Source organism: Leucopleurus acutus (genome assembly GCF_964270905.1).
Source record: "Leucopleurus acutus genome assembly, chromosome: 9".
Taxonomy (NCBI): Eukaryota; Metazoa; Chordata; class Mammalia; order Artiodactyla; family Delphinidae; genus Leucopleurus; species Leucopleurus acutus.
In genome coordinates this window covers 90,979,940-91,005,772 of record NC_139144.1, presented here as the reverse complement: position 1 = coordinate 91,005,772, position 25,833 = coordinate 90,979,940, and the positions used below count along the sequence as shown (strand labels likewise).

The 25,833-nt window shown below is 40.1% G+C and overlaps 1 protein-coding gene across 7 annotated transcripts in view; it reads right to left on the bottom strand.

The window, feature by feature from the left end:
• The window catches only part of CALD1 (caldesmon 1), a 218,406-nt gene that overhangs the window by 26,016 nt on the left and 166,557 nt on the right, over positions 1 to 25,833 (bottom strand). For 4 of the 7 annotated variants that reach the window (XM_082846396.1, XM_082846397.1, XM_082846398.1 and 1 more), the window contains 2 exons: positions 9,920 to 10,066; positions 6,204 to 6,612 (listed from right to left, as the gene is read on the bottom strand). In XM_082846396.1, the coding sequence (XP_082702522.1) occupies positions 6,204 to 6,612; positions 9,920 to 10,066 (556 nt within the window). Of the gene's footprint in view, positions 1 to 4,275; positions 4,354 to 5,645; positions 6,613 to 9,919; positions 10,067 to 25,833 lie in introns of all 7 variants that reach the window. The other 3 variants (XM_082846394.1, XM_082846393.1, XM_082846395.1) reach the window with 2 other exon arrangements.

Below are 25,833 nucleotides of genomic sequence, written 5' to 3'. Positions count from 1 at the left end.
AATTACTTTATCATCTCACCCATTCTTAAAAAATGAGTGTGAAAACAGGTGAGGCTCATTATTTCTCATTTCAAGACAAACAGTGACAAAGCACTAACATTATAAAGAAACCTAAGGAGGAGGGTTTGGGCGTAAGAACTCAGGGCTTCAGGGACTGCCCAGGATGGTCTCCCCTTACCTCATCACTCACCTCTTCGCAGCTGTTATAGTTCAGATACCTAACCCCCGCCAAAGTGCATGTTTTACTAAGCAGAGGACATTTTTTTGCTATTTACTGATGAACCTTCAGTAGTCCTTTGCCTGACTGCCTTTGTTGAGTATTATTTGATTAAATTACTATCGATGGACTATTCACTACCACGTTGCCCTAATCAGTTAAGACTTTAATCTTTCTCCGAGGGGCATTTATCTAGGACATCCCTTGGACATGCTGAAGAGGGGGGCTGTTATTTTGCCATTCTTTCTGAGAGCTTTGTAATGCGAGTTTTAGTTCTATTGCTGTCAACAAACTAGCTGTTGCTTTAAGTCACCTAGCTTTTCTGGAATGCTGGCTCCATGTACATAAAAAGAGAGGAGCCACTAGACGATCCCTTCCTAATCTTTCATCCTGTCATTTCCCTCTTGGCTCCAGATTTGTCCTGAGAGGCGACAGAGAAGAGAAGGAAGCTCCTAGTCTGTCCTACAGCTTTAATAAGGCTCCTTGGTGACTATCCTTGCCTGATGGTAAATCAGTATTCATTGGGCAGGCGGGAGCAAGCAAAGTCTCTTCTCATTTTGACCTACCATTGTTGGGTATAGTTCCAGAAACTATGGACTGGAGTTTGTATCCTGGTTAAGAAGTATCTGGGGATACACGTTTAAGGGTGAGGGGGTCCCATTTCAGGGAACCCTTGAAAGAAACTGTGAGTCAAATCTCATAGTTTGTGGAGCACTATACAGAGAGAAATTCCCTTTAACTGGTTTCTCCTATCTTGGAGTCTGAGATATTTCCCAGATACCTCCCAAAATGTACTACCTAATTTACCATCCAAAGATGTGTATAAAATAGATTTGTAAAACAATACATGTCTAACAGAAGAAAAATCCCTTTTTTTCAAGCTCTGCCTTTATTGGCAAAGTTATGGTAGATGGTATGCTTATATTCTCTTTGGAAGACTTTCTTAGAAAAATTCCCAATCAAATAATGATAATGATGCTGACTGCAAATTATTTTTTCTTTCTGGGAAATGAATAAATAAAGTAATTCCATAACACTTTAAGAAGCACAGTGGGTTGGATTCTATAGCAAATTCAACCTAAGCTAATGGGATATTCTGAGCCCACTCGGAAAAGCATTAGAGCCTCTAGATCAAAATGTTACCATGAAGAGAATCTATGCTGATGGACCAATACGGGGTTACATATCCCGAAGGAGCTAAAGTGCTTCCTATACAGATAACACCAGCATGCTCATATGAAAGGCTCTGGCCAAATGTGATCATTGGGATAACACTATGGGTATCTGGGATATTCAGTGGGATAACACATGGGTGTATGTGTGTGGGGTGGGAATTCCAGTGACATGCCCTTGTGCCAGAGAGACACTCAGAAGGTTGTGAGCAAGTCGGAAAGGACCGAGACGCCAGTCTCTGCGCTGTATCGCTTTGCATCATTTGATTCCAGAATAGTGATAAGAACTGTTGCAAGTTACAGTTTTTCAGACTAAGTTGAATATACTTTTGTTAGATTCAGAAGCCTCAGTTCCTTTTCCAAGTCCAACGTCTACCCCGTGGATATATATCCTTGCTACTTGCTACTGCTCCACGGACAACATGGATTTCACCAGGGAGCCGAGGCTCTACCCAGATCCACTGAGTCAGAGTCTGTGTGTCACAAGCTCCCAGGTGATCAGCATGCACACTGATGTTTAGTGAGAGGTTTTGGCCTACGTGATATTAATATCAGTTTCAATAGTATATGAATAGCTCTGCTGGAAACTGTTTTCCTATTAGAGGGCAGAACAAAAAAAGAGAGCTCTGGGGTCAAGAACTAAAAGGAGGCATTTTATAGCACAGGGAACTATATTCAGTATCCTATGATAAACTGGAAAAGAATATCAAAAAAAGAATGTAAATATATGTATAACTGAATCACTTTGCTGTACAGCAGAAATTAACACAACACTGCACTTCAACTGTACTTCAATAAAAATTTTTTTTTTTAAATTAAAAGGAGGCATTTTATAGTTGGGGAAGAGAAAAAGCTAAATTAGGTTTCAAGGTTGCTGGTCACCTGCGATCCATCACCACAAAGAGTTAAACTGCAGTGGGAGAAAGAAGGTTTTTTGTAAGGTATTGGAGTGAGTTCTGGAAATGTTGCTCACCTGACGTTTGTGTTTACCTATCCTACGTAGCTCCTTGAATTCAAAGGAAAGACTTTTTTTGAGGGGGGGAACAAAAAGGTGGGATGCGGGGCGGGGATGGAGGAGGGCGTTTAAAATGGCTAAATCATGTAAAATATGATTTAAAGTTATCTACATGAAGCAACTACACAAATAGCTGGAGAGGGGGAAAATCTAGTCCTTCAACTAGTAATTTATGTATGCAATGTTAAAACAGGAATAGCAGATTTTTTTAAGCTTGGGTTGAGGAGCTAATCTGTCCTCGCGTCAAAAAGAGGCCAAGTTTTGGGACACTGGAATGTGCTGGAGGGCAAACAGGGAAAGAGGCAGGTCTGAAATCATCATACCATGGCCATTATTGAACTGGGGCCTTATCTGAAAAGAGGCAAAAGGATGATTGGATGACTGCTGATGAGCCCCTTCTAGCTCACGGACATAATACATGAACACAGAATGCCTTGGTCATTAAAAACAAATCACGTCTTGGTGAACTGAGTTAAATCAGGATGAATTCAAACAGTTATTCAGCCTCTCCTGCTCCACATAAACTTAATCACTGAGTTATGATTTCATGCCCTCTTCCTTCTGGACTGAAAGATATTCCCCACAGAACACTAGCTTTAGAGATGAACCCATGTGGGATATTTCTGTTTGAGTTTAGTCCCAAGGTAATTTTCATTTTTTGGAGATGAATTTGTAGGTGTTCTTCTGTTACAAAATGAGAACAATGGTTCCCAGCACGTTTAACAATTTCTTTAGCTGCTTCATTAGAGCCAAATTCAATTTTCTAGTTATTAGTATTTACTCTTTCTCCTGCTTTTAACTGGGCAGTGTTCACATTCAGTTTTCACTCCCAAGCCACCACAAGTTCTATTAGAAACAGGGAGGAACACATACCGTAAACAAAATAAACATAACATGAACTAGGAGTTCTTACTTTTTACATGAATCTTAGGAAAAAAAGTTTACGAAAATAACCATCCCCCTGCTTAATCTCATCTATTTGCTAAATATGGATTTTTCTGTGTCTTACTCTATGCCATAATGGGCAGAGAAATGCAGCAGGAGTCCATTTGAGTTGGAGCTCAATAGCTACAATTCAGTCCCACAGGCAGAGTAATTCAAGTCTTTTTACCATTGATACTTTAATTTTACCATGTTTAAGTACTTTGAACTTGTTAAATACTGTCATAGTTTTTAGGATTGCTTGGAACTGACATAAGCATGATGGTTAAAGCAAGGTCAGGCTTTCTGATGCAGCATTTTAATTACGTCGGGGGCATAATGACATTCTCTCTGCAGCTCTGGTCCACTGACTTGTTTACTTACCTACAGTCAAACACCCTGGCACCAGCTCCTGTGTGTGCCTCAGAAATGCAATGCAGAACATTGTGCCAAACTTTTCTTTTGAAAACCAAATATCATCTTCAGTTCATCAAATTTTTTACTGAGATGTGTGGGAGTATTTTTCCTTTGAAAAGTTAAATCATTAATCAAAGCCAGTTGGAAATATTTCATGATTGAAACAAAAGTAGGATGGCTCAAGGAAAACAAAATAGCACTTGGGAGAGTAGAAAGTGGGTAAGATCGATCAGAGGAGTGTTTTTCAAGCTTTCTGACTGTGACCCACAGTAAATAAGGACAATTTATATCACAGTGAAATACTTACTGGCCATGATGCCGTCTGATATTTTCTATCTATTTCATTTTAAAAATGCAGATTGACACATTTAGCTAATTTTGGGATGCTTTAAGTTGATTTCACCCTTCAATGGATCATGAGTCATGGCTTGAAAAACACTGGATTAGAGGTTACAATTTTCATCAGACCTGAAATGTCGTGGAACACTGCTCTCTGTTGCTTTATGGCTAGGTTCTTTCTCAATGATATTTACCTCTTCTTTTTTGAAGGTAGGCTTGTCTTCTTGGGACTTTCCTCTTTTAGCTTGCATTTTAGCCCCCCTTTCTTCTTCCTTTTTATTTTCAAGAATGGTAAGGTCACTCATTTAAAAGAAGCCCTTGCTAGCTTACAAGAGTGAGAGGGTGCTCAGGTCACTCTGCATGTGGTGTGAAGTGACTTCTCTTTGGCTGTCCCAGTGCTCACATTCCCCCCCCGTGCCAGTGGTTCTAAACAGCAACGTGGGATAGTTTCCTCCCCGCAGAATCTTTTCTCATGAGCCTGCCATCGTGCTCACTGAAATCTAGCGTGATGTGGTGCATCTAGTGCGTGTGGACAAATCTTGTGTGTGGTCTGGTGCATCTTGTTCCTGATCATCTCAATGGAAGCTGTGTTTATGAGCCCCTTGTAAGAAGCAGGAGTGAAAGACAACTGCAGTGCAAGGCAGACTTAGCGACAGAGAGTTCTCTATGGAAAGGTGGATACACAAGCATTTCTTTTTTCTTTTTCTTTTTTTTTTTGCGGGGTAGATGGTGGTGGTACGGTGGTGGTGGTTAGGTATAGTGCTCTTAATGCAGCCTTGCAGACAGATGAAAAAATATTTCTTAGCTTACAAATATTCCCCCACCCCCTATTTCCACACTTCCTTGTGCTACATAAATTTGTGTCACCCAGATGGTAAAAGACGCAAAATGTGTGCTCTTAATTGCCAGTCAGTTTTAAGTTGATGCTACCCCAGATGAATGGCTTTCTGCAAGTTTACATTAAGCTCAGGTCTACATGATGGCAAATCAGGGTTTTGACACTTTTTATAAAAGGTCCAAACTGCCTCCTTTCCCTCCCTTGTTACCAGTTAATTCCAAGGGGGTTATTTTGCCTCCTTAAGATGATATTTCTGACCATGATTCATCATGTCAGTTTCCCACCCCAACTTTTAGCATATTTTATTAAATGCCAAACACACAGATAAAGTGAGGAGTTATGGTCCCCCTGCCTCATGTAGACCTGTGGATAGAGATAAGTTGTTAAAAAGGAATGAGTTTAGATGCAGTGCAGAATCATAAGTCAATGCAGCACCACCACATTTGTCATCTTTGGGTTAATTCATTTTTTCTGGTATTCATAGCAACCAAGCACAGAGCAATTCACTTCTCTCTGGTTGTACCAGTAAATGTGGTTGGTGGAATAGTTAGCTATCAATTGATTGCTTTATGCTTGCACATTGCTGTCACCTAAAAAAATGAGCAGCTTGCCAAATGATCAAGCACGTGGGGCTGTAGGAATGTGGGCTCAGTCCCAAATTTGATGTGCATTACATTTCTCGTAAGTTGCAGGCATCACACATTTGGTGCAAAATGTTTACTGTACCTGTTTCTTTTGGACAGCTGTCTGAAGTTTATCTTCTTGTACTTTCTTTTCATTGACCCACTTCCCTTCTGTTTTCTCCTCTACCTTTTCCCCTTTTATCTTTTTCTCTTGCATTTCCCTTTTTTTCTCTTCTAGTTGCTTCTTACGTTTTTGCTCTTCTATCTTAGCTCTCTCTTCTTCCTCTGCCTTTGCCCTCTGCCTCTCCTCTGCTGCCCTTCTCTCCTCCTCCTTAATCCTTTCCCTCTCCTTTGCCTCCCGTCTTTCTCTCTCTTGTGCAGCTGCTTTTTCTTCTGCTTCCTTTCTCGCTTTCTCCTCTGCTATTTTTTGTTCTTGCTCGACTTTAATTCTCTCTCTTTCTTCTGCTTCCAACCTGGCCCTTTCTGCCTCAGCTCTTTCCCTTGCTTCCTGTTCCATCTTTTCATTATGGGGAATCTCATGTGAGCGTTTTTCCCTCTCCTCTTCTGTCTTAGGCTCATCTGTACCGATCTGCCCATTTTTCAATGACATTACTGTTTCCTCCTGGGTTTCTGCTGCTTTCTCTTCTGCCACCACCTCTACCTGATTTTCTTCAATGCTCCCTTGCTTTGGCTTCTCCTCTTCTTCTTCTTCTTCCTCCTTTTCTTTTTCTTCTTCCTTTTTCTCTTCAGCATCCATCCAATCATTTTTCTGGTGGGACTTCGTGACTGTTTCTGTTTCCTCTATCTCGTATCTTTCCCGGCGACTTTCGCTTTTTTCTTCCTTCTCTGCCATTTCATTTTCTGCTGTGTTGTTTTGCATTCTTCTGCTGGGTAGCAACAAACTTGCATCTGCTATTGTTGGGTCAGAATCCTTTTGGCGCTCCAGTGCTTCCTGGAGGCGTTTCTGGCGTCTTTCCTCCCGCCGGGCCAGGCGCTCCAGGAGTGCAGCCTCATCGTCGGCCTCCACCTGAGTGTCTGTGGTGGTCGTCTTGACCTCCTCGTCGGGCACACTGGACAACAGAAACAACAGCAAGGGCAGCTTGCTGATTAATCAGTCAGCTGGACTCATGTGCTGTGCCACATGGGAACATGCAGATATATACATCTCCCCATATACAACCCCATCTTAGTACATTCCTGCCTGGCTTTCAATTGGTAGCATATGCAAATCTTTGCCCATGGTCTCTGTCTGGCCATGGGGAATCTATTCTGCATACTAGAAGTGCTCTGAGTATTAATGCCACCTGGGCATTTTGCCTCAAGCAACAATTGATGAGCATTAATGTGTAAATACCTCAGCTCCCCTCACCTTTGGTATCAGATAGCGCTGAGGTGCCTGTACCACAGTGGATCTTAGAGTTCCCTGGTGGAATTAAGCTCCTGATACCCACAGTGGTAATTTGCTTGGTAAATTACCTTGGTAATTACCTTGCTCCATAGTGAAACCTTTATTTGGCTGCCTTCCCTTCTCTGTCTCACTTCCCCACACCGCTACCAATTTTTCCTGGGATCATGTTACAAGTAAACTGTGCTCAAATCTTTGTTTCAGAATCTGACTTTCAGGGAACTCAAACTAAGTCAAGAACCAAACTGAAGAAACGAATTCCTCTTGTATCAAGTAGTGTCCCCACATGTTGCCAAGTCATCTGGAATTCCTGATCTGGATTGCTGGAACACTGAACACTTTGAGAGGATGGGAGTGTACGTTATAGTGTGGAGATGCTATACTCAGGCCAGTGACCCCCCTGGTGGAGACATCTAACTGTCCACCACAACTTATGCTCCTCTTTCCTTAGTCGCAGGGAAGTGATTGCCTGTCAAGGATTATATTTCCCACCCTCCCCTCTTCCTCGCACCTAGGTGGGGCCCCATGACCAATAATCCCAATGAAATGTGAGCAGAAGCGCGATGTCCAGACCAGGACAAGTAAGAAGCAGAGGTACCTTCTCTTCCCTTTCTATCTCTGTCTACTGGCTAGATCAGAGGACTCCAAAGCCCCTGAAGCTGACAGAGTCACAGGAGGAAAGAAGATAGGGAACCAGTTCTACCAGTCAGAAATACCCACGCTGGACTAGTATGTGTTACTGCATCAAACTACTAAAATTTGGGGACTCACTGTTAAAGCAGCTGATGTTGCCCTAACTAATAAATATACCATCTCCATTCTTTGTCAAGATTTCCATGAATAAAGGGTCTCTTGCCCTTCTTTTCTGCAGTAGACCAAAGGACAGTTAAATGTGATGTTTATAAAAAAAGAAAAAATCTCTAAAATCCAAACTGTAGCATGTCCACCACTGTGCTCACTATTGCAGGATGCTGGACACTGCCCATGCCAGGGGTGTTGGTCTTCACTGCAGGAAACAGCCAGTCATGTGATACTAGGGCTGTGACCAGAGTTGGAAGAACATGTCTTGCAATGTTTAGAAACTCCATCAAATTTCATGGTTCATACCAACCTTGGCCCTTTTGAAGTTCAAGTTCACTTAATTTTGGAAAAACATATTTCACATTTAACAACAAGAAATGGCAGACTAAAGGCTAGATTCTAAACTTTCTTGGCCTCAGCTGTTGTTGTAAGACACTGTCTCCATGAATTAGACACATAAGGATTAAATTTCTCTGAAAATGCAAATAGTTTAGAATTTAAGGGGGGAAATCTATATACATAAGGCATTTGGATCAACTGAATTCAAATAATTTTTAAGAGGTACCCCAAATTCCACAATGCTAGCTGGCTTAAAGAACTCGAGTTAAGAAACAACAGACTCTACTGAACCTTTCTTTGCTATTTATAAATCAGGACAGCAATCAACAGGAGAAGTTGAGTACCAGTCAGTTGTTAAGCCCCAAGAAGAATACTTATTCTTCTTGGGGCTAATTAGTATGTCAGAGGTAAATCGTATGTTATCAGATCTGAATATGCGCTGCTAAAAAAAGGAATTTTGTACTCAATCAATGCATGAAATAACTAATAATAGTACAATGTGAAAAAAGAAGAGAAACACAAGTAGAAGCAAGATTTTAAAAGCTAGAAAACTATAGGCACTAGTAATTTCTTAAGGCATTGTTGATTACTCACTAATAACCAGATTCACAAAAGGCCTTAAAATGTCATTATTAAACTCTTTCTTTCCCATCCCCTTCAACTCAGAAATAGAAAAGGCAGTGAAGCCTATGTAGCCCTGATCTGTAAGACTCTGCTACCATCTTCCTAATAATGGTCAAAATTACTATGCGCAAGCACTGTGCATTTTACAGGTATTATCATCTCATTTAGATTTAACAACATTCCTAAAAGAAAGGTATGATTTTTACTTCCATTGGACTGAAGAAACACAGTTAGTGAAGAAAGGGTCAAGCTGGGATTCAAAGCCAGGTAGTGAACCCCAGAGAACCTCTTTGCTATACTCCCTCCCTAATCAGGAGCTACTTACCGAGGGACAAAGTCTGTTTAAACCAAAGTCTGTTTAAAACCAAAGCTACACAAACGGTCTTACATGGTGACTGCATTATATTTAACCAGTCCACAATTTAAAAATAAAATTATTTTTTTCTCCATTCCCCCTCCCCATCTTTTCTATACCTTCGGAGCATATAAATGATATATACTAACTATTAGCGTAATGCACTGTGTGACCTTGTATGTGTGAACTTGTAAAAGTCCCTTTTGAAAAAGTTGAACTTATTAAGTATTCTCGACTTTCCTGATTTCTACCAGGACTGGTATAGGAAAAAATGTAGTACTAAACTCATGAGCTTGTTTGAATAATTACATTAAATTAAACAGGATTCTGCATCTTGTTGAATATTGCAGAGATCAAAGGATACTGGTTTAGGGTGTATATCAGGAAAAGTAAGACATCTGCAATTCATGCCTACTTCTAAAATTCAAGTATTATCTGCTACTGGTAGGTACAGAGGACTATTAAACGAATACATCTTCAGTTCAAAACAGATAACAATACCCTAAAGAATGAAGGTAAATAGTTTTCCTTATTTAAGCATATAACCCACGATTTTTAGTAAATAAAAAATTTACTAGATTACAAAAGAAAATAAAATTCTTCAACTGGGGTGTGTTTAGGGGATGGGATGCGGGGGGGTGGGGAGAAAGGAGTACTGGTGTCCTAATGTCTAAATCAGATTGACTGTCCAATCTGGTTAGTTGCCTAAAACGTCCACAGAAGAATTAAACAAGCTAGAAAGACGGAAAGAGTTGAATTGGGCTGAGAAGGGGATGCTTTGCCCAACACATTCCTTTCATCAGACAGGCTAAGAAGCACCTGGAAAAATTCTCCCTTCTGAAGAGGGCAGTACCTGTTCTGGGTATTGACCTCCACTTGGTCAGTCACCTGTCCCAAGGATTCTTCCTCTTGCTTCTGCCGCAGCCTTTCCTGCCGGGCACGGCGGCGCCGTTCCCGGGCGGCCTCTTCCTCATCATCGTCGTTCCGCTGGTAGGCGATTCTGTAACATCACAAAGACAACTTCTTGAGCTTGCCAACTGCCCACCATCTTCACCAGATTCTTGGAAGGATCGACACTGAGCTTGTCTACTTACTGAACTATAGAGTTCTAAAAGGATGGTTCTGTTCCTTAAGTTTAGAGACCCGATCTGACTAGTTTTTAAACTTTTAAGTATCTGAAAAGCATTAGTCCAATAGCTACAGAGGATAATTTACAATGACCAAATAACAGCTTAAACTAAAAAGTTTACACAAAAGCAACTGCCTTTGGAGACTGTGGGTTAGCATGTTTAGATTTCTTTACTCAGCTGATGATTAGCGTGTTAAGATTTAGAAGCAGAAATCCAAAGAACTGAACTGAAAGTACTGAAAACACTTATTGAAAAGATTCAGCATGTTGTATGAATTATTTGTGGATATGTTGTCACAAAGGTCAGAAAAGAATCAAGTTATGTTACCAAACCAGGACTTTGGCATTAATAAGCCAAATAGCCAACTAAACTCCAGAGCAGGATATCCTTTTTGCTTGGATTTAATTTTTTTCCTTTTTGTTCACTTTCGCTGAAGGAAAGTGTTATTGACAACTGATAGGAGGCTTCACAGTCAGTGCAGTGCCCTCTAAGGCCGCCTCTTTTGTTCTAAAACTGCTTTAGTGTCCCACTACCCACACGCTGGGCACATCTTGGGAGCCCACAGGTGTGTATTTAGATAGAAACCTAAGGGCTAAGGCCAGTAGAAGAGGCGCAGAGGGTTTCACATGCATATATGGTATTTAGCTTTCCTAGTTTATCAGAAGCAAAGAACTATTTAGGGAAATTATACAATCAATAGCACTAGTTAGATACGTTTCCCCTAATATTTATTCCCAAGTAAAGAATCGGATCTGGGGAACTCCAGATGCTCAGACTCATGAGGAGATAGCCTGCGTGGTCAACCTGGCTGTTTTGGAAGGAGGACTGTGTACTGACATACAGAGTGCTGAGAAGGCACGGCAGTGCTGGCTGGCCCAGGGACAAGCTGGCCTGATGGATACATGGGATACAATGGAGCTGCATTGTGCAGCAGACTGCTTTTTCCCTTGGAGAGTTAACATGCTTTTTTACAGTGTTACTTACATATCTACAAATAGAAATCCAGGTACGTAAACGTTTCATCCTTATCAATAATGACTAAGCTAAAATAATTTACAAATGAAAGAAAACAAAACAGCAGAATCACATAATTTATACCAACAAAACGAACCTAATATGACTGATGGTTTGCTCATGTTCGATTTACAAACTAGGTATTTTTAGATCCAGTACTTTACTTTACCTGTCTTTTGACTTCAATAATACAAATGCTAGGAATGTTTCTGACCTTACAAAAACAAGATGAACAGTTCTGAAGGTTGGTTGGTTTGTTCTTTGCTACTTAAGAAACTCTGACTTCATACTTGCTAAAATGTGCTAGTGTGCGATATTCAAATGCCAATATAAATAAACTGTCACTTAGTAATTCTACAAAGCTGACTGTTTTATTTCCACAAATACGGAGAGAAGGGCGGTGTGATACAGTTAAAGGATAACTAGGTTAATACTCAGAAAACCGAGTTTCTAGAACTGGTCTCTCCCCAGCTTGCAGCCCTTTGATTAACCTGCATTAAACTGCCTTGTCTGTAAGTGGGTGACGATCAAATGAAATCATGGGTGTATTGTGGTAAGGCATACTACAGTGTAGTGTTCTGTTGTTATTAGGAAAGTGCAGTGGAGGGGTTGCTTTGTGAGGAAAGATGAGTTCAATTTTAGACTTGTTGAATTTGAGGTGACAGCATGACATGATTTGAATGTTCCTTTCTAATTCAATCACATTGTAGTTTGCAGTTGAAAGCCCTTCCCAGTGGTTTGGCTTCAGTCTTCAGATTCTTGGCCTCATATTCCTTTGGCTTATTTCTCAGTAGACAGCTTTAACCACAGCAGGGAGAATGAGTCCTTAATGACTGCTTCCCAAGCTAATCAAACAGAAAGTCTTAATTTGCCCTTCTATGTCTCTGGATCAGCCGTGAGGTCTTGGCTATTACTTGGGGCCTTGCTTTTCCAAGACAAGCAAAAGACACATAAAAGCTCCATATGGGACACCCTATGGCAACAACAAAACCCTCCCCGCTCCTAGATGGAATCTCATTTGAAGCCCTTAATTTCCCACTATACTTGAACCTCTCAGAGGTGTTCCTCTCCCTCCTCCCACCCACCCAATGTGCTTCATGGTGGATGCTGTTGGCTTTTAGTTCTGACACGACCTAGATATGCCATCTGTCTCAGCCAGGTCACGCTCAGTCTTCCTTCATCTTTGGTTTCTCATTGGAGGCGTGGCCTTCCACATTCAGATCACTGCCCCTGTCTCTGCTAACTCTTCTTGCTTCATACTACTTAAAATTTATCATCACTTTGCATCGGTAGACTCTTACCTAGGATACACAGTTGCCAGAGCTAGATTTTTGAGGACCTTTTGTTGCTACTAATAAAGAAACATGTTAAAATTGTTTTTCATAGTTAAAAACAAAAAAGGAGCCAAAATGTTTTCATGGCATTTTGAATCAGAATGTGCCCGGCTGCTGGCTCAATAACATATCAGTTGACTTTGTAAGTGAAATTGTGCCCATGCCAAATGACTTGATATGTGTAGAAATTCTTCAGATGTGAGCCTCCCTACTTCAGTCCTCAGAGGGCAGAGCGCACAGCGGTTGCTTAGCTTTCAGGCCTCTCCCACGGCAGCTACCTTTCATACTACTACCAGAGGTTTATTACTTTTCTTTCAAAATTGAAAAACCTTAGTTGTTAAATTTTTTCTGATTCTAAAGGTAACATGCACTTATTATTTTCTTAAACCAGACATTAAAAAATGTACAAAAGAGAAAGTAAAAGTCAGTTCCCTAATCCACTACTCAGATATGAACATGATTAACAATGTATTCTACCAGAACTTTCCCTTTGCATGCACAGATATTTTAATTTTTAACAAAGTGGGATCATGTTATATATACTACTTTAGAAACAGCTTCTTTAATTTACCTTATTTATGACTATTTTAACACATTAGCAAAATATAATTTCCAACAGCAACACAGTATTCTATGACTAGATGTACGTAGTGGATGTATATATAGGGATGTACTATAATCTATTTAACCAGACTTCTACTGATGGGCAGTTAAGGTTTTTCCAAATTTATGTTCTTATAAACAAGGCTGTAAAGGACATCACTATAGATATACTTTTACCACTTGTTCAATTACTTATCTAGGAAAAATTCTCAAAAGTTAGAATTCCTGAGTTTAAGATATGCTCATTTAAAGGCTCTTGTTACACATTGACAAACTGCCCTCCAGAAAGGTATGTAACATCAGCAACGTATGAGTGCTAATTTCACCATAACAAGAATTTATCCAAAAAGACAGATGAGAACACCACATCCTTAATATGTCCACATGATAGCACAACAACTCTGCTTTAGGCTTCAGTTAAAGACAAAATGTTAACATTCTAACTTTTCACACACCAGATTTAAATGTATTTGAAGTGCTGCTGACTAGTAAAAATCATACCTAACCACCCACTGGGTTGTAACAAAAGCATAACAATCCATTTGTTCTTTCTGTGAAACTTCAGCAGATGCTGGCCATAACCAGTCTACTGTATTGTACACTATAAAGACAACTGATGTTCCCAGATGATTCAGAAGCAGCAGAGGACTCGAAGTTCCTCGGAATCATCTGAGAAAGATTAAACTATGTTGATTGGAGTTTTAATCAAATGCATTTTACTTAAAAAATGAGTAATCCCAAATGATATGTAAAGCACCTTTTATTAAATAAAATGTTCAATCGACTTTCCCACCCAGGCTGGGTGTCAGCAGGTTTACTCTGGAGTATTACGCTTTGTTTCTGGGTAATTGCCTTTGCTCATCTCTTAGAGAACACTTGGGGAAAGGTAGGATTGATCTTACTGCAGGAAGCCCAGTGCTGCTGGCAGCAAAATGGCTCATCAGATATTCGGGAGAGAGATGATCTTGTGTGTGTGTGTGTGTGTGTGTGTGTGTGTATCAATAAGTGCTGAACAATCTCAGAAGTCCATAATAATTACATGATGTTATTTGATTGTGTCAGTGGTATGAAAAAAGCAGAAAGGTCTGGCTTTTCTTCCATTCCCAGAACCACTGCCTAAATATCCTGGTGTTATATTATAAGAAAAAACAGGTCTATGCAATGGGAAAACGCTCTTGGAATGTTGTGGCTTTCACACCAAAGACTTTTTAAGTCTTTACCACCAGACCTCTACTGCCTCAGTGTATTCAAGTAACACTATAATCATGTTACAAGCTGTGCCTTTTAGATAGAAAGTTCAAATAAATAAAAGTATTGCAGACATGGCAAATAATGAAACCACTGAGGACTCAGCGTCTTTACATTTGGTTGGGCCAGGGTCTAAATGGACACTAGATGAGATAAAGAGGAAGTGGCAGAGGCTTCCACAGTAAGACACTGGAGCAAGGCACTAGCAGTCACCTTGCCCCAATGTCCCACTCACCCCATCTTCTCCAATAAATATTTCTCAAGACTTGCTCAACACTGGCAAAATTCTTACTGTAATTTCATCTACAGTATACAGTTTTTTAACCCTGTGTTCTCCATAGTGTGAAGAATGCTACTCTCATTTCCTTTCATTTTGTCTGTTTTTTTTTTATTTTGCTATTTTCTGATTTGAGACTCCAGTACATGATCCTTAAAGTTTTCAAGTAAAAATGCTGGCAATAACATTTTATTAACAAGACAAGATCTCTTATCAGGAAACCATGTTTAGAAATAGAACAAGAACAAGTAATAACCAGTTTTATGAGGGGGCTGATTTTATTACAAGTTTAAGAGCACTAAAGAAAAGATTTAATTTTCTATATCTTACAGCAATGGTTACTAACATTTAAAGAATGTGGATCTCTTTAAAATATCAAGAAAAATTAAAATATCATGACAGTTGCTTATAGTTTTGTTATTTATTAAAAATGTTTTATAAAGTCTATAAACTCAACACTGAATAAAAAAGGAATCTGTATCTTATAAACCACTGTATTTATACATATTTGCAGAGCAGTCTTTCATACCTGAAACAGTTATTTATCAGACTACAGAAAATAAATTTAGGAATCTCTTCCAGTAACTTCACCACTGGAGAACCACTGGTATATAGAAAGAGATTACGAGTGCCACTGAACAGACTCTGACTTGTCCCCTTCAAGCTCTTTTGCATCCTTTAACATTCCTCGTGCTTGGTAAGCACACATACACAGACACATACACAGACACAGACACACACACAAACCCACAGGTTAAGTGAGGAAAACCTCGGAGAAAATAAAAGGCTCAAGGCACTAAAATGAAGCCCGTGTACAAAAGACTTCTAGAGATCCCCCTTCAGATCAAAGTTTCCAAGTCTCTCTGTTTTCCTTAATTATTTCTGCCACATTCCTATATTTTAAAAAGAGAATGTTGCACCTAAAATTCCAACAGAACAAATAAATTCGCTACCTGAAAGAAGGACTCCTACCAGTACTTCATCATTCGTGAATTCACAGTAACTTATAGGCCAGCAGACACTTGGCGAACCCTAAGATCTGCTTTCATCTCCCTGCATCCCCTTGTACCTCTTCTTTCATGCAAGGAGTCATCCGAGAGAAGGTGGTGCTGGTTGAAAAAGATTCCAGGTTGTAACTGTGACACCCAATCCCAAACACCATCCTGCCCCCAGCTTTCTGCATCTGTACGTTCCCCACGCAGGCCAGACTCAGGAGGAAGACTGACTGGGGTTCACATCTGCAAAGGACTTCTTAGTCAATTACATTTCTCTGATTTCCATCACTCTTGGTTCTGCCAATGTCATTGTCTTAACCTGGGTCTTAATATGGGATCCAGCTTAGAGTTAAAACCTCATGTGGGTTGAAAATGTGGTCATCAGCTATTAGGAGGCAAAATGATTCATACATACTTTCAGTATTGTTTTCCATGTACCAAAAACCCCAGTGACTTTCTTTCATAATACGAAATGCAAGCGGTTCTCCAAACATATCCAATTAGCCCTGTGAATTGCTCAAATGCTCTTAGTAAAATTTCAGGCAATGCTGTGATCAGGAGGGAAAATCCTGACCTGCTGAAATGAATCATATTTGCTCTGCAGATTTATTGTATATTTGAAAGTTAAAAGAGGTTTATAGATACATTCCAGGCTCTTAAATATGATTTTGTTTATATATATGTGGTGTCTGTAAAATGTTGTGGTTTCATTTAATGCACATAAGGTCCAATTCTCAATGTTTTTCCCTTGGATTCCTTAAAAGAAAGGCATTAAAAATTACAGTGGAGGAAAAAAATCAAGAAAATAAAAATATTTTCTGGTCAAAATATGTTTAGAAATGGATTAATAGCTAATAGTCAATCGGTCTATTAGTAATTAATATAGGATAGAATGAAAGAAAGCCCCCCTCATTTAGAATATGTGTGTGTGTGTGTGTATATATATATATATATATATATTTTTTTTTTTTTTTTTCTGATAGGGAAGGTAAAAATATGCTGAATTTCACTGAAGGATTCATTGCTATGTCAGGGGTGTGCCTTTTATGGGAGTGCAAGCATGCAAGGGGATACATTACTCTGAAGAAATTTACCCAGGAAGAGAGGTATGTCCCACCCCATCTCCCTGTACACACACACATTTGAGAATTACTAAGGTTTGCAAACCAGCCACAAATTTTGGTTCTCAACAGTAAGACACTGTGTGCTTGCACACTTCAGTGTTCTCATATATGTTGTCACCACGAGTTATCACCAGCAGCCTACCGTATGCTTTATATAATGGTGACATCCCATAATCACATGAGTTTCTATAACCACAGACCATGGTGGGGAAACATGTCGCGGAGCAGAGTAGAAAGAAACAACAGCAGGCAGTGGGAGAAAAACCTCTTCACCTTGCCTCCACACACTCTCGTAGAAGGCTGGTTCTTAGTATCATTATGACTGTGACGTCCTGTCAAACAAACAGATCAGCTCTGATTGATCATGTATGGTTAGAGGGAACTCAGGGAGTAGGGTGAGTTCTGATTCTGACTCAGGGTTGTGTGGCCAGCTAGGGCTTACGGGAACACAGTTCTCAGAATGGTCCTGCTCCGGGACAGGCAGACCCCTAAGCTTAGAGACTCCTTGCTGAATTGATACAGATAGTCGTTTGTATCAGGAAATTTTAAAAAGATGAATTCTAACTGTTTCGGGTCAGTAGTTTAAATTAAAAAGACGTTTAGCATGAAATATATTGTACCTATGAATGAGTGTATAGTACACCACCACTTAAAAGAAGAATAATGAACCAAACACCCATGTACCTACTACCCAGCTTAAATAGCACCAGCACTTTGAAGATCCTTATGTGCCCTTCCTCAACCCCATTCCTATCTCTTTTTAAATGCCTCCAAATAACCTCTAATCTGGATTTTAATTGTTCTCTTGCTTTTCTTTGTAGTTTTACCCCCAAGGGATGCATTCCTAAACAATTCATTGTTCAGTTCTGCCTTCTCGAACTTTATGTAATCATACTATATGCATTCTGTGACTAGTTTCTTTCACCCTACATTATGCTTTTGAGATTCATCTATGTTTATATGAATAGGTATAGTTCATAATGACAGATGAGATACAGGATTTCCCAAACATTTCTTGAGATTATAATTTGGATGAGATAAATGTCTAACTTTTTATTCAGCTGGCGCCATGTTCTTTTTTAAAGTCCACAGATATTCAGTAGAAATAAAATGAATAGAATCCAGATTATTTCTTACTGAATTGCTATTTTTTCACATTTATTTTTTAAAGGAATAATGCATCTGTTAAATCTACTAAACACAGATTTTGGAGGGATAATTCCATGGCAGTTTCCTGAGATAAACTAAAATCTATTTGTTCTGTCACAAACAGGACCGAATTTGCACCACTCCCACTATCCCACCCTATTCAAACGATAAGCTTGGTCATATACAAACAGTTCAGTTTTTAATTTATAAACGTTTAGAAAGTGTAGGTATGGAAAGAGAAGATTGATGATGGAGAAGATATATTTTACTCCTCACTTGATAAGTCAAGTTAAGCTTTGATTTGAAATGAATGACAAGGAGTAAGAGAAATGTTTAAGTGGCTAGTAAGATAATTAAAATAAAGTAACCAAACTTTCCTCTCTTTTAACTCTGATTTGAAATTCAACTGGTATAAAATGTGGCTGATACAGGATAAACCCAATTACTACCTATGTTTTCATAAACATTACCTTTTCTTCATCCCCAACCTAGGATTCTTTGTCTAATAAGAGTCTTAAATAAAATATTATCATTAATAAACCTGGGCTTTTAAAAATGTTGTCATTCAAAAGTAAAATCTGATTTGGGGTTGTTTTCTGACTGTTGTATCTATTAAAGGACAATCTTGGTTTAATGTGCATAGTAGATGTGGACAATAAACCTTGGGCTTAGGTAATTTATGTTCAAGTAAAACATGATAAAACACTTCATCAGACCTGGGTGCCTATGACTGGCAATGCTGCATTCTGCCAGTTCTTTCTCTTGCATGTAGGTCTGAACATGGATATTCAGCTGATGAAAAACACTGCCTTAGAGCGGGTGCAGGTAAACCACATGTCCAACGGCCGACTTGGATGCAACTGCGTCTGACCACAGATGTATTAACAAGCAGATTCTTTACACAGTCAAAGACAAACTCCTAGACACAGAAACTTCCATTGCCATCTTCAAATGTAAAAAAATGAACTCATTTTAGATGAGTCTTATACTTAGCGTAATCTAGAAATTAAAATATTACCCCCAAATTTGAAATATTTGTGTGATGCAGTACAAAGGTTCATAATTTCATGTGGTGGGGCTTTGAATTATGGTACTGCTATCACATTGCTAAACACTGGACAAAAGAAACAAAGTGATTGGGAAAACAAAAACAAGATGTCCTTAAGTGGAGATTATGAACCTGTGACTAATTAGAAGGAATTCCTGTAAGGGAAAGCGGTATTTCAGACATGCTGACGGAAATGGTACATGGCATGTGGGTACTGCTAACTGAAGTCACATGTCCTGTGTCAGCTGAGAGGATTCTCAGCATCCTCTCTATGCAGGCAGTGCTTAATGCAGGGAAATTTATGGGTAATGGATTTTCATAACAGGCCTTTTATGATCCTCTCCTCCCCCAAAAGTGCCCTCTGGAGCTTTCCCGCTTCCACTCTCATTTTTAATTAGAAAAAGATTTAGTATTCATTTCCTCTTTCCCAGTGTTCTTTTGGCTCAATTTCCCTTGGGGGTGGCATGGCCTCCCATCATTCCCCCCCACCACCCTGCTTTTGTCCTTCCTCTCTCCTTCAGAAACAGAAAGCTCAAATACACTGATAGATATGACACCGGAGCATTGTTTCCAGCAACTCCGGTGAGTGAAGGGACTGTTATTCTAACAAGAAAGCATACTTTGGGGTGATTACTACCTCCCCAACTCCAGCAGTATTACACAACCTTACCTAACATCCAGCTGGCTCATAGCTAGAACTGCAGAGTTTTGTTTACAAGTGGTAGCAAGTAGAGAGACAAACCTTGAATAGAGACAGGAAATGGAAAAATGAAAGGCCAAATCCTGAACTTTGGACCTAGGTGAAGAACATTTATTCTTGTAGGGGACTTGGGAGCCAATGGCTGTCAATGGGTCCAACCTCCCTACTGTTATGAAAAGAATTCAAGGACTCTGCTCTGCACTTGGTGGATCATCTTCCTAAGTCAACAGAAACCTTACCTACAATGGGGCCTGCTCCATGTGGAAGGAATAAAGCAGATACCTATTTGTTGTGATTTGGTAAACAGCCAGCCTGACCAAACCAAACCAAACCAAACCAAATACAGACCTCCATAGTTACAGTTAATAGAAGATCCCTATGAAAATGTGAGCATTTAAATAGATAAAGTAATATTAAATAACTAAGCTCCTACATTTGTGTGTGTGTTAACTGAATTAGATCACCGACAGCTGAAGAATCAGACAGCCGGGGCTCTGAGAGAGAGAAACATGGGCATTAGAGACATTCTTAGATAGCACTTAAATTGCTTGAGGTACCTGTCCTGCAACAGCAGATCGACACCCCAACAACAGAGTATAAACCAATACAATCACTAGTTCTTTAAAATTGTTACCTAGTACAGGAGGCACTGCTTCAGTAGGGGAGATAACTGACTTTACTGTAAAAATATTTTTTTCTAAAAATAAATTACAAAGTTACAGCATTGCGTTGGTTTATAGGTTTCTGATCTCATGTATATTCCTCTCTACAACCAAACCACTGATCTGCGTAGCACCTAGACTTTGAAGGGAGGACAGTTAAATTCAAGTAGGACATCAGAGTGATGGGCTCTGAACAGCCTAGATTCTGAGGAGGTGCTGGTGGGCGATGTACCAGATATGAATGTGGCTTCTTAACTTACAGAATTGGGGTGCTGGTTGGTAATGCTACTCTAACATGCAAATTGACACCTAGGTGACTGGAATTAATGCATTCATCCAACACACATTTATTGAGTATTTACTCTATTCAAGCCACTGAGGGTGGAAACTCAGGTGAAAACCCTGAAAAGAGTTTATAATCTGGTAGGGAAGCTAAGACAGGTGTAAGAACATAATAATAGATAGAATGCGGTAAATATCATGAGATGTTGATAAAGTGATCTAAAGTTTAGAGGAGGAAGAAGACGATTCCAGCTAAGGGATCAGAGAAGGCTTCGTGGAGAAAGTGGTACCTGAGCTAGATCTTTTAGGATTGGGGCTGGGGGGACAGAAGAGGATCTTTCCACATACAGAGAGCTCCAATAGCAAGGCTGCAGAGTCAGGAAATAATGGACACGAGAAAGCAAACAATCCAGTCTGGCCGGTGCTTGGAGTACATGAAAGGTATTAGTGAGGCTCCAGTTGTGCTTGGCACATACAGAAGGACAGCTTCCAGTAACTGGAAGAGTAAACCAACCATTTTACAAAGCGTAAGAGGGGTGCTCCTTCCATTGCGGTGGCCCTACGGAAACACACAGGGAGGATTTTCTAGTTTCAGTCTCCACTCCAGGTGTTTCATGTCACTCTGCAGCTTTCCGTGAGAAATAAAGGGCTAGCTACCCAATATCAAGGGCTCCATAAATCTTAGCTGCAAGAGGAGACTTCAGTTCAGCAAATCCTACGATCATTTAGAACAGAAGCACTGTGGAGGATCCTTCAAGAGCAATAAGCTGTGATTTCCAATTTTTCAGAGTGGCATTTATGTCCTTTTTTTTTTTTTTTTTTTTTTTTGCGGTACGCGGGCCTCTCACTGTTGTGGCCTCACCCGTTGCGGAGCACAGGCTCCAGACGCGCAGGCTCAGCGGCCATGGCTCACGGGCCCAGCCGCTCCGCGGCATGCGGAATCTTCCCGGACTGGGGCACGAACCCGTGTCCCCTGCATCGGCAGGTGGACTCTCAACCACTGTGCCACCAGAGAAGCCCTATGTCCTTTTTTGTTCTCCACTGTCTTGTACTCACTTTGCCCACATAGAGTAAATCAAATTTTTACTTATTCTGCTTGTTAATCAGATCCCAGGTGCAATCCACCACTGTGGCAAGCTGGCAAGATAGTACAACAACAGAATCATTAAACTAGAAGGAATTTTGGAGGTTACTTTCAATCCATGCTACACACGGTAACCTGGGGTTGAAGAGGTGAAGTGACTCAAGCAACTCCAAAATCAGAACTAGGCCCAGGTCTTTAGATCCCACACTTGTTTTCTTTCTAACCTATGACACCGTATCAGCTTTCTTAGGGTGTTCTGTAGATTAGCAAATAGCTCCAGTCATCTAAGCCAGGGACTGGCAAACTATGGCTCAAGGGCCGAATCTGGTCCACATTCTGTTGTTGTAAATAAAGTTTTGCTGGAACATAGTCATTCCCGGATTGTCTATGGCTGCTTTCACCCTTTAATGCCAGAGTTGAGTAATTGTGACAGAGTGTATTTCCCACAAATTTGAAAATATATACCATCTAGCCCTTTACAAAAAAAGTTTGCTGATCCCTGATCTCAGCCAATGGTCCTGAAATTTTTTTATAGTGTACTATCAGTTAAAAAATTTAAGCATATATATATATATATATGTATATATATATACACACATATATGCATATATATGTATATATGTACACACATATACACATATATAGTAACTTATTTATAAGTTATATACATGTAGTGCTGTTTAAATGTTTATAGATTTGTAACACAGGAAAAAGATATGACAACAAAACAAAACATATTTAAAGTAAGTTTAATTTATTAATGTCCATAAAATCTTTTGTGAAAACTCTTAGTTTAACACACTGAGATAAGTAATTTGAAAATCTGGCTATAAGTTCAATTTATTTTGAAATTTGGTTTTAAATGACAGTAATAACTTAATTTTTTAAAAAAGCCCCTAAAAGATATGTAGAGACAAGTGGAAAGAACACATCACTGGCTTGGCATTTGAAGCATGATACTAACACAGTCAATCTGCCCCACCAACCATGCAGTTTTCTGTAAACTTTAGTAAATTTATGCCTGTCCTGATATCAACTAGTTGTTTGTTCAGAGTCATCCAAAGGCAGTTTTACATTTTTAATAAACATCTAAACTGAGATGTTTTACTTGGGAGGTTTTTAAATAGATAAGAAAATGTTGGTTCCAAGGTGAGGTGTGAAGATCAATACTCTTAGGTAGGTTACATGTTTACATCTGTTTGGACAAAAAAAAAAAATCACAAAGCAATGGGGTCATTTCCCGAAAGATCTCTCTGCTGCATGAGTTTCTGCTAAAAAGCAGTTATATTCCCCGCTGTTTGTGGACAGCTCTCCTTTGCTGAAAGGCATAGGTGAAGTGCGTGGCTCAGAAGCTAAGCGCTCATACACGCTCACAGCATTAGTGACAGCTCCACTGCGTTCTCAGAGTCTCCCTGGGCTCATGTGGTCAGTGTTCCCTTCGACCTGCAGTTTCTGCAGAAATCCTTTTAAGTCCAGAAACCTGAGTCCATTTCATGAAGGTTAGTTTACTTTAAACTAGATAAGCTATACCATCGGTATATGCACTTACCCAGTTACAGGTAAACTGCAAGGATGTGAAAGGACAGGGGCCGCCCTCCCCTCTGGGGGCCGAACGCCTGCTCTTCCCTCAGGACCAGTCACACATGGTCAGAAATATGGACTTAGTGAAGGTGCCAGGGCCAGAAAGCATAATAAGCATCAGTAGTGCTTCATTTCCAATTAGTTTAACTTCGTTTATACTCTCTTGCATTCTTTTCTTTGACCGTGCTCTCCCCTGCTCTCCATTTTTACCTAGAGGGCTCTTCTTTATCCCTCATGGCCAGCTCATACCTGTGTGAGGCCTTACCAGACGTAATGAAGGTCAACTGGAAGGAATTCTTTCCCTCCTGTGAAATCGTTGCTGTTGTTCCAGGTATTTGTCAATATTGCCTTATTGTTATTTGTGTATCATCCTATCTCTCATACTATGTCATGTCTGTTGAAATCAAGAGTCATGTTTTATACATATTTTTAGCCCTCCTCCCCAACGTGTTTGTAGGTATTTGATAAGTATTTTTAGTAATGAATTCAGGAAAGGCATATGGCATAAGACACTGAGCAATGGCTAATTAACAATGATGAAGGCTAATTCAGTTCGCTGCATATGAGGCGAACTGCCTAAGTTCATATGGATTTAACTGAAACAGATATGGAAAGGACAAATAGGTCAACATGAAGCCATTTAAAAGTCTTAGTGTCGGGGCTTCCCTGGTGGCGCAGTGGTTAAGAATCTGCCTGCCAGTGCAGGGGACACGGGTTCGAGCCCTGGTCCGGGAAAATCCCACATGCCGTGGAGCAATGAAGCCCGTGCACCACAACTACTAAGCCTGTGCTCTAGAGCCCGTGAGCCACAACTACTGAGCCCACGTGCCACAACTACTGAAGCCCACATGCCTCGAGCCCGTGCTCCGCAGCAAGAGAAGCCACCGCAATGAGAAGCCCACGCACCAAAACATAGACCCCACTCACTGCAACTAAAGAAAGCCCGTGTGCAGCAACGAAGACCCAACGCAGCCAAAAAAAAAAAAAGTCTTAGTGTCAAATATAGGGCAACAATGCTTCCCTAAAGGACAGATCAATGAAATGTGACTCAGTTTAGTGAATAGGGAAAGGCCAACAATTCTATATTAGGCTCATGAGTATTTACTGAGAAAATGACATTTAAAGTTATTAGAGCATTGTCAGTGGGAGAAGCCACCCCCAAAGGATGTCCCAAAGGCATGTGTGCGGCATACACACACAGTCATTCAGAAGCTTTGTGAGTCTCCAAGAAGGCAGACACTCCACCCTGGTTTGTGAATATGAATCAGGAAACCTGGCTGTGCCCACGGCCATACTGCATTGGCCATGGGACTTGCTCTGACCATGAGTTCCAGTAGCTGAAGCCTGATCATTCACCATGGGAAGAAAGGACCTCTCAAGTCTGAACTTCAACACTACGAAGTGATGGAACAGAGTCATATTAATCTGACCTGGGAGTGCTAGTGGCAGCTTCCATGCTATGCTTGGAGATGGAAGAGGGTTAGCAAAAAATACAGGAGGTAGAACGCCAATACCTCACATTTCTCTCAATTCCTTCCCATCAGAAGTTGGAAACAGCTACTAGTCAAAGCCATCTTGCCAGTGTCTCTGTGGGTAGGTACCTGGAAAATTTAGCTCACTGGCCAAAGATGCCAAAGTTTTAATGCATTTATTGTAAATTTGTTTCTCATTTCAATGCTATTTTCTCTGTAGATGGCATGATGTTGCTACTACGTACAGGAAGTCCCCTTGAGTTTAGAGCTGGAAAATGTATGTTTTCCTGGGTAAGAAGAACCAAATGGTTATGGACAAGAAAGATATTTGACTTTTGAATATAGTCAATAATCAGGGACTAAAGTCAAACTGAGTCAACCAGTGTTTTCTAGTCTGTTTGTGGATCCTGGCCTGCTTCAAGAGCTTATGTGTGTGTGAGTAAGTGCACCTGCACACCTGCCATCAGCCTGTCTCTGTTCCTGTCACATCATTGGCCTTGGTGTGGCTCATGAACAGAGCAGAAACTCTGTTTTCCTGTTACTCTGGTGCATGCCTTTCCCCCCATAAATCCCTCTTGTATCATCAACCCTGATAAAGTCCTTATATCCCTCTATATTCTCTCTACTCTCACTATCAAGCCTATTATTGGTTTTGGCCTTTTGCAATGTCTGTGGAAAGCAAAAATAATTCAGTACAGGCAAGTTTGATTTAGCTGGTCCTTTAGAAATATTTTCATGTGCTCTAGTCGAAACAGATTCTGTAATGCATGGGGTAAATCATTAAGATAACCAAAAATAGCTAATTTCACTGTATCATGGGCAGTCTTGTCATTTTTACTTCTAGTTTCAGAGTTAGGTTTCTAAATTAGTTTAATCTACTTTGTAGCTAACCTAAACCCACCTAGGGATGTATCCAGAAGCGTCTACTGAAGTGATTTTATTTTATCTCCAGACACCTTAACCACTTGCCCAACTGATAAAGATATCCAAAAAGTGAACAAAAAATAACAGTTCAATCTGGTTATTGAATGACTCAGAACACTAGGTTGACTGTTTTTGATCCA